Here is a 15,910-nt window from a genome sequence, read left to right as displayed (position 1 = left end):
ATTAGTTGTAATAAATGTGTCATTCTAATGTTATATCTTAACATTGGGAATAACTGGGTATCTATCTATTGACATTCTCTGCACAGCATCTACAACTTTTCTGTAAATCTAAAACTATTCTAAAGTGAAATCTCATTTCAACAAACAAGTAAGAGTTTACCAGACCCAGAAGAAGAGAAAGGGCGTTCCAGGCAGAAGGAAACCAGATACAAATATCAGGAGGGAATGTGGTGTGCCTGAGAAAGGAGGAGTAGTTTTGGGGATTGTAGTATACTGTAACTACATAAACTAAAGTGAGGTTGAGAGTCAGGATTGGCTCTGGACGGGGAAGGCTTTTCCTTTTCTTTTAGGCCAAGTTTAAAAGTCTTAGGATTTATTCTGTAGGAAAAAGGAATTCATTAGAATAGTTTAATTAATATAGTTCATATTTGAGTTTATTTGTTGTAAGGGTACCCACTTGCCTATTGAAGGATGAGCTGTAAGAGAGAGAGGTTGAGAGTAATGAAACCAATGAGAAAGCTGTTGCAAAGATCTAGGGGGACTGAGGTGGTGCCTCCTAGAGCCAAGCAGTGGGCCAGAAGTAGAGAATGATGTTCAGGGCTTCATCCCAACTGTTTCTTCCTGCCTCCATCCTCCATTCTAATTTCTGATTACAATCCCAGTAGAAAGACAGAGAAGGCCTTCTTGATCAAGATGCACAGAGCCCCATTCCAAACACTCACTCAAGCCAAGACAGTAGAGAATTAAGATGCCCCTTCACTGTGCCAGGAAGGTTTGGCAGCAGATGTTAGGCAAAAGGGTCCTGGTGCAAGATAGAGTATGGAGTGTCTGGAATGGTTGCATCATCATTAGGACAAGATGGCTTCTGTTATGACTTTATGAGCCATTGGGATGGTCAAGAAGACCTCTACAACTCCAGCCACACCCAGGAGAAGTAGCAGCATACACATCAGGGCTAAGCAGCTCCAGCACCTGGGCTAAGCAGTTAAGGTAGTGCAGATGCAGGCACCCCAAATAAATATCCACTCCTGCCCCAGTGAGTCCATAGTAGATCATCCAAAGAATAGAGGCAATCAACCCTTTGGCCCCATTTGTCTGAATTTGTCCTCTTCCCTCTGACAAGCATTTTAATCCAGCTGTAGGAATCGATTCTGCATCTTCATGCAATTTCTTCCTTTCCTTTCCTTTCCTTTCCTTTCCTTTCCTTTCCTTTCCTTTCCTTTCCTTTCCTTTCCTTTCCTTTCCTTTCCTTTCCTTTCCTTTCCTTTCCTTTCCTTTCCTTTCCTTTCCTTTCCTTTCCTTTCCTTTCCTTTCCTTTCCTCTCTCAATCTCCCCCCGCTATCTTTCTGTATTTCTTTCTCTTCCTTCCTTCCTTCTCTCAATTCCTTCCTTCCTTCTTTCCTTCCTTCCCTCCTTCCTTCCTTCCTTCCTTCCTTCCTTCCTTCCTTCCTTCCTTCCTTCCTTCCTTCCTTCCTTCCTTCCTTCTTTCTTTGGCAGGATCTCACTCTGTTGCCCAGGCTGGAATGCAGTGGCACAATTACGGCTCTCTGCAGTCTTGACCTCCTGGTCTCAATTGAACCTCCCACCTCAACCTCCCAAGTAGCTGGGACTACAGGTGCATGCCACCACACCTGGCTAATTTATTTTTATTTTTTATAAAGGCAGTATTTCACCATATTGCCCAGACTGATTTTGAATTCCTGGACTCAAGTGATCCACCCGCCTTGGCCTCCCAAAGTGCTGGGATTGCAGGCATAAGCCACAGCTCCCAGCCTATTTCTTAAGATCCAATGGAGAAATAGCCATGATTTTTGCTTTTTTTTTTTTTTTTTAAACTATATCATTACCCAAAGTGTGGTATATTGGTATCTTCAAGGTCTTTAAGCAGAATTTTGGGTAGATCTTCACTTGTTCTTTATCTCAATGCCCCCAAATTAATTAGTGGTGGTGGTGGTGGGTGGTTCTTCAGGGTACATGGCCATGTTTTTTACTAATTTATTTATTCATCACACCAAGGCATCCTATTATTTAGGATGGAGTGGGTCTTGTTGGGCATCATGTCCAAGGTGACAGCAGGAAATTCCAGGTTTCTGTTAAACTGACTCTAGAACTCCATCTCTTATTCTGGTGGTTTTACTTTATATCTCAGAGTTGTTGTCTCTTTCAGGAGGAATGGCCCCTCAGGTTCTATGGCCTTATAGTCAGGGCTCAGTGTGCAGACCCTGCTGCAGATGTCAGAACCATGGGAAATGCTGAGAGAGTAGAAGCATTCTTAAGTGGAATAGTTGGTGGTTCCTTTAGGGCTCCCAGTAGCACTTTTCCACTGGGGTTCTTCTTCTCTTCAGGTTAACTAGGGGATCTTATGGATTTTTCCCTGACAACAGTATATACTGCCTGTGGCAGTTTGACCCATTAGCCCCCTGCTATTTAAATGGTGGTCCATGGATTAGCAGCAGCAGCAGCATTACCTGGGAGCTTGTTAGACATGAATAATCTCAGGCACCAGAATCAGAAAGTGCATAGAAAATCCCTGGGCGATTTGTGTGGATATCATAGTTTGAGCATCATGGCTTTAATCAACAACAGTGGTTCACAATTCTGGCTGTGCATTAGAATCACCTGGGGAGCTAAAATATTCATCTCTAGTACACTACAGACCAATTACATAAGAGTCTCTGGGGGTAGGACCCAACTTTCAGTACATTTTATTATAAAGCCCCCCAGAAGAGATACTAATATGCATCCAAGTTGGAGGGCCAGTGACCTAGAAGAGCAGGGGTTTTCAACCTTGGCTGCAATATCAGGAGCACTCGGGAGGCATTAACTTCCTATGCTCAGGCCCTGAGATCCTGATTTAGTTGACTTGAGATGGAGCTGGGTATCTGCATTTTGTTATGTCTTCCCCATTAATAGTTGAGAATCATTTCCCAGACAAAAGTTTTGTCATTGTATAGACCCTGCAAGGATGCAGGGAGGGGAAGCAGTCTCATGAACAACTGTGTCTCCTCATTGTTTCTGAGCCAAGGTAGGTTCTCCGTGACCACCTTAGGATGACTGTAAGAGATGCATCTGGCTATTGGATACACTCTGCAGGCTTAGGAGAATGTAGCAGATTCAGAGCACATTTACCCTGCCATTAACCTCTACTTGCCTATCAAGGAAAATGAAGCAGCTGACACCACAGTGAAAACAGGCAGGAAGCTCTTGACCCTGCTTGCCATAGGCACCGGGGTGCAAGGCAAGCTGTGCACTTGAGCGTTTACTACTTGCTTTACTGCTGAGCCTCATCCTACCTATGGAGGGAGCAATGGCTGAACTCAAGGGCCTTGTGGCCTGGGCAAGCCAAAGGAATAATTAAACAAAGAGGGTATTTTGCAGGCATCACAGTGACATGGCCTCTGTGGGTGAACAGAATAAAACTGGACATAAACATTTGTTTTAGAGACAAGTTCTCACCAGTTGGTTTCATTTTAGGGCTGTGCTGAGCTCTAGAGATCCAGGTGAGCTGAAGGAGGACATGTAACTCTGTTTACCATATGTCTGTTCTCTTTAGGGTTTTAAAATGGCTCTGGGTCTCTGGGAACTCTAGGGGACTGCTGTTATCCTACCTGCCTAATTCAGGCTCCCAGTGTAGGAGCTGAGGTCCTAAGGTGTGCATAGGTGTCAGTTTCATCCCTCATAATCTTTATTTTTCCTTCACAGTTGGCGACGTGGGACTCAGAGAAGGGCTTGAATGGCAGCTTGCAAGAGAGGCCCATGGGCAGCCGCCTCCAAGGATTGACTCTCAAAGTGGTGACTGTCTTGGTAGGATCATGGGGACATTCTGGGAGCTACACCATCCAGGCTGTTGAATCAGAGGCTGCTTTCTGTTTCATGCTGGGTTTTGGGAGAAGAGAATCTTGAGGAGTGTTATGAGCTTTCATAAGGCCTTTCATTTAACTAATTGTGTGAATAATGAAAGGAAGAGTGAGATTGATGTTTCTGCCCCAGGACCTCTGTGCTTTCCATAGGAAGTCCCTGAGCTGCTCTAGAAAAGGACTTCTCATCCACAGCTTCCTCTGAGGACCAGAGGGGGCCCAGCTGCTCCCCTTGTTCTTGGATGTAAACTGGATCTTGACCCACTACTGGTCCTTAGGAGAGCTGTTCTGGTAGCCAGAACCCCAAGATAGATTCTGGAGGAGGACATTCTCCTAGCACCCAACACTACTGATGGGCTCATGTGACACAAGTTCAGAATGAAGACCATTTGGTAGTTGCAACTTTTCTGCATGGGTATCGTGGAATCATAGACTTTTGCATTTGTAAGAGACCTTAAAAGCATCTTCCTTTCAATTGCTTTTTTCACATTTTTATAAAAACTGCAGGAGACGTTATAGATTTGCCTCTTATTGACTGGGTCACACATGCCCAAATGTCCCTTCTGTCCCAGCAGACACTAGCATTCCCTTGGCTCAGAAATCTTTGGCAGCAGTATTTGTGCATTCCCTGTTTGCACACCACAAACAAGCTTTACACCCTGTTTCCCAACACCACTAAATTAATGAGCTATACTCCCTGGAACTGTTTGCCAAAGGCCCCTTGTTCAGTTTCACACAAGAAGGAAGGGGAATGGTGGTGAGCGCTGAGGCATTTTTCAGACGACCACCTCGCTCACATGTGGCATAGCACAACATGTGCAGGTGTGAGCGTGGCATGGCTTTGAACTCGGAACTCTGGGTTTGAATTCTATCTTACCCTTTGGCTTCTGGTCTGGCCTTGGCCAGTTAATCCATATCCACTTTCTAGTATTGCTAGTAGACATAATGCTTTTTCTCTCAACCTGATGTCACAGAACTTTATCACCACTTATTATCCTGGATGAGAAGTTTCATGTTTCTTATGTGGGCCTTGTATAATTTTGGCATATTCTAAGGACACGGTCCTAACTCTGCATGGATGTTACAAATGGAGGAAGGAAAACAAACCATATTATTCAGGGAAGTAGGGGTTGGAGCAGAGCCCGGGATAACAACATAGGACAAATGAATCTCCACTCCTCTGTATGGACCTACTGATTGGAGTGATCATCCTGTGCACTCTTCCTTGAGTGTCCATACACGGCTTTTAGAAAAGGGCAGGTAAGTTGAGCCTCCAGTCCTAAATTGGGGAACTGCAAATGTTCTAATCAGATCTTTCTCTCTAACAATACACTCGAGATATGTGTTAATGAACCTGTTATTTAATTGGAGAACCTTCATTCTGTTGTCCTCAGGAAGAGCCTTTCGTGATGGTGGCTGAGAACATCCTAGGACAGCCCAAGCGCTACAAAGGGTTCTCCATAGATGTCCTGGATGCACTGGCCAAGGCTCTGGGCTTCAAATATGAGATTTATCAAGCCCCTGATGGCAGGTATGGTCACCAGCTCCATAACACCTCCTGGAACGGGATGATCGGGGAGCTCATCAGCAAGGTAGGTCCCCACAGCAGATCCAGGGGGAGGGGCACCCTAGTCTTCCTCTGGGGTAATATCTAAACTTGACCAGTTGCACCGTGGAAACCTTGGGACCAGCTAAACAGACCACAGTTACCATTCTCCACACACAAAGGCTCTTTTGTCCTCAAATCCCCTGCTACATCCATTTCTGCTCTTGTATCTCCTCATCCCTGACACTCTGTGTTACCTCCCTGCCCACTTCTGTCATTCATTTGAAGTCTATCATCCACTGTGCCTACTCTGTAGCACACCCTTCAGGGAACCACCCCACACCCTACAGGGAACCTTCCCTGGTGGGAAGCAGAAACCTAGTTCCTACCAGGGGTACTGGTGAGTGCTCATTCTCCTATCCCTCATAGACCACAGGTAGGATATGCATACACATGTGTGTGTCTACATTGCTGGGTGGATGGTGTGGCATCCCGCAGGTCCTCATACTCATTTAAATCGTACTCTTCTTCCCTCCCGTAGAAACTGCATCCTCATTGAAACTCATGGCATGAGGCCAACTTACCATGTCCCCCTTCTTGTCATCTCATGACCTTGGGTCGTTTTCCCATGATCATTGATCATGATGGCATCTGACTCAAGTCCTCCATCTCCATTATTCCTCCTGCCACCATTCTGACAACTTCTGACATCCCTGTAGACAACTCTGGACTCCCAGTACTTTGACATCCTCGCCTCCAGGGAGCTTTGCTTTGCTCCACTCCATTGTTCACCCCCATGCATCTTGTTAGCATCTTACATGTCACCATCACTAGCCCACTGCATGACCACAACAAGTTGTCCTTCTGACTCTTTTGAACCTTTACTCTGACAGCAAAGGCCCTTTGCTTTTTAAATCTGTAAAGGCAGACACTAGGCTTGTCATTCCTCTGATTTCTATTAATCTTTTTAAGAAACAACTTTACTATGATAAATTCACATACTATAAAATTTACCCATTTTAGATATACAACTCAATGATTTTTAGTAAAGGTACTGGGTTGTGCAACCTTCATTATAATCTAGTTTTAGAATACTTCTGTCACTCCATTGAGATCTTTCATACCTACTTATAGTTAATGCCATTCCCACCCCCAGCCCTAGGCAACCATTAATCTACTTTGTATCTTATAGAGTTGCTTCAGTGAACATTTTGTATACAAGATGTGGTCTTTTGTGTCATACAAGATGTGGTCTTTTGAATCATACAAGATGTGGTCTTTTGTGTCTGGTTCTTTCCACGTAGTGTGTGTATTTGAGGTCCATCTTTCTCTGCGGCTTCTGTGCCTTTCTGATACTGCATCCTCCATGGGTGGCCAGATAAATCCCTCCTCCCTTCATCCCTTGTGACTCCCTCTGTTCTCGACTTTTTTCTTGCACCCTAAGCCTGAATGGATTCTATTATCTATCCTCTTCACTCTGAAATCTAGGTTGCTGCACTCAATTAGAGAAGGAAATTACGAATCTGTCCAGATTGCTGTAGAAACCCTGTGTGGTCTCCAGAATCAGCTGGGCCCTTCAGTACTGCCAGAATATTTTAACTTGTCCTCTGTTGGGCTCCTTGGCTATGTCTCTCAGAGACTGTTTAAAAAGTTTACCTTTCTTCTTGAGCTACCTAAGAATCTTCTATCCTTCCCAACTAAAAAAAAAAAATGATTGCACTTCTATATTGGGAAATAAACTGAGACTTTGGGGCATAAAATTGTACTTCTAATGCCTATGAAATTTACATCTGCAGGCACCTGCCATCTCCCACAGAGGGGAGTGTCCCCTGTCCCCTGTCAGTCTCTCCCACTGTCACAGGACAACCCCTCCACTTGTGTCATGAGTTGATTCCTTTGTGCCTCCTTCAAACTTTGCTTCATAAATTAGTTTACCTTCATTCTGTGTTATAAGCCTATCCTGCTCCACTAAATTTCTTTTTAAGCCCTTAAATATGCTCCAAACCTTCCTAATCCTAAAAATAGTCCCTGGATGTTGGGATTTTTAGAAGAGAGGCAAGAACCAGAGGTGCCAGTGTGACAAGTGTAAGAGGAGGGTGTTGATAGGGTCACCTTCATATTTTGTCTTTACTCAAGGTACAGTATTAGATTTCAGTTTAGGACATGAGTATATCTGTCCCTAGCCCACGTATTAAACCTTAAAAAAATCCTTCCACATGTGTTTCCCCAACTTGAGCATGGAGGTTGAATCAGTTGTCACTATTGGCCATTCTAAAAGAAACCAGTTCTGCTGATGCCTCCCACTTGGAGGGCCAAGAGCCCAGATCATTATGATGACTGCCTTTCAGTGCTCTTGTGACTAAAGGAGGACTCTAGGCCCCATTGTCACCTGGCACCCACCCATCCAGACATGAAGCTTGTAATCGCCCCAAACTTGGCAGCTTCATCCTCACAGTCTGGATCCATCTTAATGGGGTTTCTGTCTGTTTTTGAAATGGAAGCCCATTTTGGAAGGCAAACATCTTGGGAGATAATTTTGAGGTCACGGTAGGGAACGTCCATAGAGATTCTTCACACCATGGCTTTATCATGGAAGAATCAACCTGTGGGTCTGCAAGCCATGAATTAAGGGTGGGGGAAGATAGAAGTAAGTAGATGATCCCTTTATTCTTTCAGTATTTTACTCTCTGGTATAAAGTCTACCTATAAAACACTCAGTGGCTAATATGTTAATGAAGTCTAACATAGTTGTAGAACTCACCATATAACTTCTGAAGTGTTTTAGAAAAGAGAGAGATCAATGTGGGATAATAGAGTCCGAGGGGTGTGATGAAGAAATGGAGTGTGCCTCTGGTCTTAACATGTAGGGAGGATGCAGACAGGCTTAGAAGAAGATAGAAGGGCCTTCTTGGTGAAGGGTAGAGGGAAACACAGGGAAAATAAAAAGAAGATAGCTAAAGTTTGGTAGGAAAACAACAAGAAAGTGAAGATAAACTGTAATTCATAGAGAAATGAAGATGCTTTACTCGGCTCTTTTCTGTAGAAACCGTTTCCTGAAGTTTTTAGAAGAGAGAAACTTGTAAGGTAAAGGAAATAGTAACAGACAACTTAGTGTTGGATTTTCCTTACAATATTCAGACTCTCAGGGCGCCAGCTCTCAAATCCATTCCTCTGAAAAGAGCAGTTCAAAGGGCAGAAGGTGGACCTTGACCCAGGGCAGAACCCAACAGTAAGCTGAGGACTGCCGTCTGATGAGATGGCTTTGCCTTTCAGAGAGCAGACTTGGCCATCTCTGCCATCACCATCACCCCAGAAAGGGAGAGCGTTGTGGACTTCAGCAAGCGGTACATGGACTATTCAGTGGGAATTCTAATCAAGAAACCTGAGGAGAAAATCAGCATCTTCTCCCTCTTTGCTCCATTTGATTTTGCTGTGTGGGCCTGCATTGCAGCAGCCATCCCCGTGGTTGGTGTGCTGATATTTGTGTTGAACAGGATACAGGCTGTGAGGGCTCAGAGTGCTGCCCAGCCCAGGCCATCAGCTTCTGCTACTCTGCACAGTGCCATCTGGATTGTCTATGGAGCCTTCGTACAGCAAGGTACCTTTCTGATTCCCTGATCCTTGAATAGCTCTAGGGGCTTGGAAGGACTTATCCATTGGCAAAGTTCTCAGGTGCATTTTGCCAAAGTCATTTCAAATGCAATTTTACTTAATCTCTAGGACAGTACAAATATCATGTTGCACCCAACTTCCCTGAATAATATCAGAGATAAATTAAATGAAACAACAATAAGGAACTCAACTTCAATTCCTGATTCTCCACTTTAGATAAAATTAACTTTGGAGTTCTGCTTTGCACTTTTCTCCCCTCCTACATTAAAGTGATTGCTATGCACATGAGGTTGTCAATGAAACTGTGAATCTTGCTTAAATTTGATGACTTAATGGGAAAAAAAAAATCCCAATTGTGTTGCAATCATATAAGCAGTACTCCAGCCATTCTTGAGGTACAAATTCTCCTACCTCTGAGGGGTCTGAATGGCACTTCTATCCAGTAGTGAGTTATAGGATTGTGCCATTGTGACTGGAGCAACAAATTGCAAAGTTTCTAATGCGAGTGTTGGTCCTGTTTGCACCATGGCAAATGCTTTGTGAGGTTATGTAAGGAGATAAGCAGTGAGAAGCTCTCTTCTCCTAACACTTTAGAGACCAAGGAGAAATAATTGGCCTCAAAGAGGCTAAACTTCTAACTAAAAGTCTCATGCCATGATTTCTGAAAATTCTGGGGGAAGAAAAGCCATCTAGAGAGGGCTGAATACTAATAAAAGTGATATGGGACATCCCATTTCTGAAGTTTAAAAGAAAAGCCAGGGAGCCCTCCACGTAGGAGGTATTTCTATATTTACAGAATTCCTGAGTCTGCTATATATGAATTTGAAATTGGAAAGGGATCTTACATAAGACTGCAGCCCTAGAAGTTCTTGCCACTGTGAGGTAGAATCTCCTAACTGAAAGATTTTCATATTCAGACCCCACCCTTGGTGTTTTGATGAACTCCACACCACTAGAAGCCCAATCCTAACTTTTCCATATTTTGTGGTCCTCTACCCCTGTCCAAGATCCATGATTTTAGGATCTTATCCCAGAATTGGCACAGATGCCCAGAGCCAGCTGGCAGTCACCTCCCTGGTTCCCAGCCCATCACCAGTGATAGCCTGTGTGCCTGACTGCAGGGCAGAGCACCTCCCTGGGGATGAGAGGGAGACCAGAAGCCACTGGCCAATCCACTTTGTCTGCCTCCCGCAGGTGGTGAATCTTCCGTGAACTCCGTGGCCATGCGCATCGTGATGGGCAGCTGGTGGCTCTTCACGCTCATTGTGTGCTCCTCTTACACAGCCAACCTTGCTGCCTTCCTCACAGTGTCCAGGATGGACAACCCCATAAGGTAAGCCTATTCCTCCTTGATCTGGAGCCAGCAGCTCAGAGAGGCTTTAAAGAGGATGTAAACCTTTCCAGGGCAGTGTGGTATGATGGAGAGAGCCCTGATCTGCAATCTGATGGTCTCCTGGAATCTTTAGTGCGTGGAGAAGAGCTTCACTCTTGTTGTATTTTATCTCAGGCAAAATTACATAAATGTATAAATTCATTAAATAATATTCCCTGCAAATTTAATGCTGGCTACAAAGCTAAGAAATCAATTAACAAATTACATTTCCTCAGACATTTAAACATTGATTACAAACTTATTTAATCAAAATTTTACAAATATTTAGTTAAAATTAATTTAAACCAGAAGTCTAATATGTTTTTTTCAATCTTCAAACACCTTAAAATGATTTTTTCAAAAATACCAATTACCACAATAACTGGAAAACATATTTCATGCACATTTATATGATTATAAAACTATTGAAACCAAAAACTAAAAATATGTCTTCATTTTTACAAAATATTAAGATTATGGCATAAAAGAACGAGCTCAATATAGCAAAATAAATCTTGGAAGTGATTTTATTTTATGATCAGATTCCCAAATATAGTGCAGATTATAAAAAAAAGAACATGGACAAAGTGCATTTGGTTTGGATGTGTGGTTGCTGAAGTGGCCATAGGCATGGATCTGTTGTACACTTCATTGGGCACAATATTGGTTTCAATATTAACTCTAACTTGATGTCTGACTATGGTTTTTTGAGCCACTGCCTTTAGTAACATCTCCTTTAATTCATCACACTCACTGCCATCATATTGGTTCTTTTGATCTATAGCTCTTAATCAAGTCATCTATACTCAACCAGCCTCTATGGGTCTCAACTAGCTATTGAAAAGAGTTCAAACTCCTTGACTAGGATTCAAGATTCAGTATGATATTGTCTAATATCTTTATTAAATTGACGTTTTTATTGAGATAATTATAGATTCACATGTAGTCGTAAGAAAAATTGCAGAGAGGTTTCCTAGGATCCTTTACCCAGTCTTCTCAGTGGTAACATTTTGCAAAAGTCTAATATTATATCAAAACCAGGGTACTGACATTGATGCGGTTGACTGATTTTATTCACATTTCCCCTCTTATACTCATCTCTCTGTGTGTCTGTCTATATGTATGTCTGCATTCGGATCTATACTATTTTATCACTTATAAACTTGTATATCTGCACCACGTTAAAGATATTGAACAGATCTATCACCACAAGGATCCTTTATGTTGTTCTCTTATAACCACCCAACTTTTTTCACATTTCTTCCCCTGCCACTCTGTCCCCAACTCTGGCAATCATTAATTGTGCTCCATCTCTAAAATTCTGCCATTTCAGTATGTGATATAAATGGAATAATGCCTTTTGGCTTTGGCTTTTTCACTCAACATAATTCCTTAGAGATTCATCCACGTTTTCGTGCATATTAGTAGTTTACTGCTTTGATTATACCACATGTACCACATAAGAGTAATATCACATATACCACAGTTTGACTAACCATTCCCCCATTGGAGGACATCTGGGATGTTTCAAATTCTTGGCAATTATGAAAAAAGCTGCCATGAACATTTGTGTGCAGGTTTTTGCGTGAACATGAGTTTTCATTTACATGTGATAACCACCCCAGAGTGCAATTGCTGGATCATATGGCAAGTTCATGTTGGGTATTGTAAGAAGGTATCAAACTGCTTTCCAGAGTGTCTGTACCATTTCATATTTCTGCCAGTGATGTAAGAATAATCCAGTTTCTCTGCATCTTTCCTGACATTTGGTATTGCCATTATTTTTCATTTTACCATTCTGATGGGTGTGGAGTCATACCTCATTGTGGTTTTATTTTGCACTTCCTTAATGACTAATGATGCTGCACACCTTTTTATGTGCTTATTTGCTATGTATATATCCCCTTCCATAAAATATCTGTTTTTAACTTTTCTAAATGGATTGCTTATTACTTTTGAGTTTTGAAAGTTCTTTATATATTTTACATACTAGTTCTTTGTCAGATAGGCGGTCAGCAAATATTTGCTGCCACTCTATAGCTTGTCTTTTCAAACTCTTGTCTTTTCACCATGAAAACTTTTTAATTTTGATGAGGTTCAATTTAGAAAATTATTTGCTTCACCAATCATGCTTTTGCTGTCAAGTCTTTTCCTAGCCTGAGACCCTGAAGATTTTCTACTTTTATTTTTTACTGAAAATGTTTGCATTTTACAGTTCAGTCCACAATCAATTTTGAGATAATTTTATACAGTTTGAGGTTTAGGTTGAGAGCATTTTTTGTTTTGTTTTGTTTTGTTTTGTCTGTCTGTTTTGGTCTATGGATGTCCAATAGCTGTAATACTATTTGTTGAAAAGGCTATCCTTCCTCCATGGAATTGCTTTTGTATTTTGTGAGAAAACAGTTGGGCATATTTGTATGTTATCTAAATTGTCTATTCTGTTCCATTGTTATATATGGTTGTCCCTTTGCCAACACCATACTATTGTGATTACAGTAGCTATAGCATAAGCCTTATTATAGGGCAGAGTGATTCCTTCCATTTTAATCTTCTTTGTTAGGATTATTTTAGCCATTCTTGAACTTACATCTATACATATAAATTTTTTCACATTTGTATTTTTTGTTATTTTCAAAATTATCAGCTAAAGGATTTCAGAATTGTATTCAGAGCAAATGGACTAATTGAAAAATTAACCATATAACACAATTAATTAAAATTTTCCTATTTAATAATTAATAAATAATGAAGTATCAGTGAATCTAATAGTGGATTGAGTTTGAACCCAGCTCAGTAGTTAGTCAACTAAATATTTTCCTCAAAAAATTGATAAAGCAAGTAGCCATTTACTATTATGTTGATCTTTTGCTAAGTTTACTTATTTTTTTCTTTATTGAGGTATTACTGACAAAAATTTACAGCATACAACATGATGTTTTGACGTTAACAGGGTCTTTCACTGAGAAAAGGTTTTACTTTTGATGAGGTCAAATTTAGAAATTTATTTTTTCATGGATCATTCTTTTTGATGTTGTCTTTGTCTATCCAGAGAGCCTTAGGATTTTCTCCTGTTTTAAAATTCCTAACATTTTTATATTTTTACATTTTACATTTCATTCCACAATCAATTTTGAGTGAATTTCTGTATGAAATTTGAGGTAGAGGCTGAGGTCTTTTTTTTCCGTCTATGGATACTGATATGATTTGGCTGTGCCCCCACCCAAATCTCAACCTGAATTGTATTTCCCAGAATTCTCACATGTTGTGGGAGGGACCCAGGGAGAGGTAATTGAATCATAGGGGCCGGTCTTTCCCGTGCTATTCTCATGACAATGAATAAGTCTCACAAGATCTAATGTGGGTTTATCAGGGGTTTCTGCTTTTGCTTCTTCCTCATTTTCTCTTACCACCACCATGTAAGAAGAGCCTTTCACCTCCCACTATGATTCTGAGGCTTCCCTATCCATGTGAAACTGTAAGTCCAATTAAAACTTTTTTTTTGTTGTTCCCAGTTTTGGGTATGTCTTTATCAGCAGTGTGAAAACAAACTAATACAGTAAATTGGTACTGGAAGTGGGGCATTGCTGAAAAGGTACCCACAAATGTAGAAGTTACTTTGGAATTGGGTAACAGGCAGAGGTTGGAACAATTTGGAGGGCTCAAAAGAAGACAGGAAAATGTGGGAAAGTTTGGAACCTCCTAGAGACTTGTTGAATGGCTTTGACAAAAATGCTGATAGTGATATGAACAATAAGGTCCAGGTTGAGGTGGTCTCAGATGGAGATGAGGAACTTATTGAGAACTGGAGCAAAGGTGACTCTTGTTATGTTTTAGCAAAGAGAGTAGTGGCATTTCTCCCCTGCCCTAGAGATTTGTGAAACTTTGAACTTGAGAGAGATGATTTAGGGTATCTGGTGGAAGAAATTTCTAAGCAGCAAAGCATTCAAAAGGTGACTTGGGTGCTGTTAAAAGAATTCCATTTTAAAAGGGAAACAGCATAAAAGTTCAGAAAATTTGCAGCCTGACAAAGCAGTAGAAAAGAAACACCCATTTTTGGAAGAGAAATTCAAGCCAGCTGCAGAAATTTGCACAAGTAGCAAGGAGCCTAATGTTAATCCCCAAGACCATGGGGAAAATGTCTCCAGGCCATGTCAGCCCCTCCCATCACAGGCCCAGAGGCCTAGTAGCAAACTATGGTGTCATGGTCTGGGCCCAGGGTCCCTGTGCTGTGTGCCGCCTATGGACTTGGTGCTGTGTCCCAGATGCTCCAGCCATGGCTGAAAGGGGCCAACATAGAGCTTGGGCTGTGACTTCAGAGGGTGGAAGCCCCAAGCCTTGGCAGCTTTCATGTGGTGTTGAGCCTGCAGGTACACAGAAGCAAAGAATTGAGGTTTGGGAACCTCTGCCTAGATTTCAGAAGATATATAGAAATGCCTGGATGCCCAGGCAAAAGTTTGCTGCAGGGGCAAGGCCCTCATGGAGAACCTCTGCTAGGGCAGTGTGGAAGGGAAATGTGGGATTGGAGTCCCTACTGGGGTGTGGAGTCCCTATGTGGAAGTCAAGGAGTCAAGAATTGAGGTTTGAGAACCTTTGCCTAGATTTCAGAAGATGCGTAGAAATGCCTGGATGCCCAGGCAAAAGTTTGCTTCAGGGGTGAGGCCCTCATGGAGAATCTCTGCTAGGGCAGTGCAGAAGGGAAATGTGGGGTGTGGAGTCCCTACACAGAGTCCCTACTGGGGCACTGTCTAGTGGAGCTGTGAGAAGAGGGCCACCATCCTTCTGACCACAGAATGATAGATCCACTAACAGCTTGCACCGTATGCCTGGAAAAGCCACAGACACTCAATGCTAGCCCATGAAAGCAGCCACGAGGGAGGCTGTACCCTGCAAAGCCACAGGGACAGAGTTCCCCAAGACCATGGGAACCCACCTCTTGCCTCAGTGTGTCCTGGATGTGAGTCCTGGAGTCAAAGGAGATCATTTTGGAGCTTTAAAATCTGCCTGCCTGCTGGATTTCGGACTTGCATGGGCCCTGTAACCCCTTTGTTGTGGCCAATTTCTCCCATTTAGAATGGCTATATTTACCCAATACCTGTATCTCCATTGTATCCAGGAAGTAACTAATTTGCTTTTGATTTTACAGGCTCACTAGCGGAACAGACTTGCCTTGTCTCAGATGAGACTTTGGACTGTGGACTTTTGGGTTAATGCTGAAATGAGTTAAGACTTTCGGGGACTGTTGGGAAGGCATGACTGCTTTTGAAATGTGAGGCCATGAGATTTGGAGGGGCCAGGAGTGGAATAATATGGTTTGGCTCTGTCTGCATCCAAATCTCAGCTTGAATTATATCTCCCAGAATTCCCACGTGTTGTGGAAGGGATCTAGGGAGAGGTAATTGAATCATGGGGACCAGTCTTTCCCATGTCGTTCTTGTGATAGCAAATAGTCTCACGAGATCTGATGGGTTTATCAGGGCTTTCTGCTTTTGCTTCTCCCTCATTTTCTCTTGCCTACACCATGTA

General features: G+C 42.3%; 1 protein-coding gene across 2 annotated transcripts in view; it reads left to right on the top strand.

Moving 5' to 3' along the window:
• The window catches only part of LOC105495984 (glutamate ionotropic receptor delta type subunit 1), a 796,883-nt gene that overhangs the window by 647,256 nt on the left and 133,717 nt on the right, over nt 1-15,910 (top strand). For both annotated transcript variants that reach the window (XM_011766002.3, XM_011766003.3), the window contains exons 9-12: nt 3,703-3,804; nt 5,252-5,449; nt 8,677-9,001; nt 10,210-10,348. In XM_011766002.3, the coding sequence (XP_011764304.1) occupies nt 3,703-3,804; nt 5,252-5,449; nt 8,677-9,001; nt 10,210-10,348 (764 nt within the window). The remainder of the gene's footprint in view (nt 1-3,702; nt 3,805-5,251; nt 5,450-8,676; nt 9,002-10,209; nt 10,349-15,910) is intronic.

The sequence above is a fragment of the Macaca nemestrina genome, chromosome 9, assembly GCF_043159975.1.
Source record: "Macaca nemestrina isolate mMacNem1 chromosome 9, mMacNem.hap1, whole genome shotgun sequence".
In the NCBI taxonomy this organism is placed as follows: domain Eukaryota; kingdom Metazoa; phylum Chordata; class Mammalia; order Primates; family Cercopithecidae; genus Macaca; species Macaca nemestrina.
This window is presented reverse-complemented; position numbering and strand designations above follow the sequence as displayed.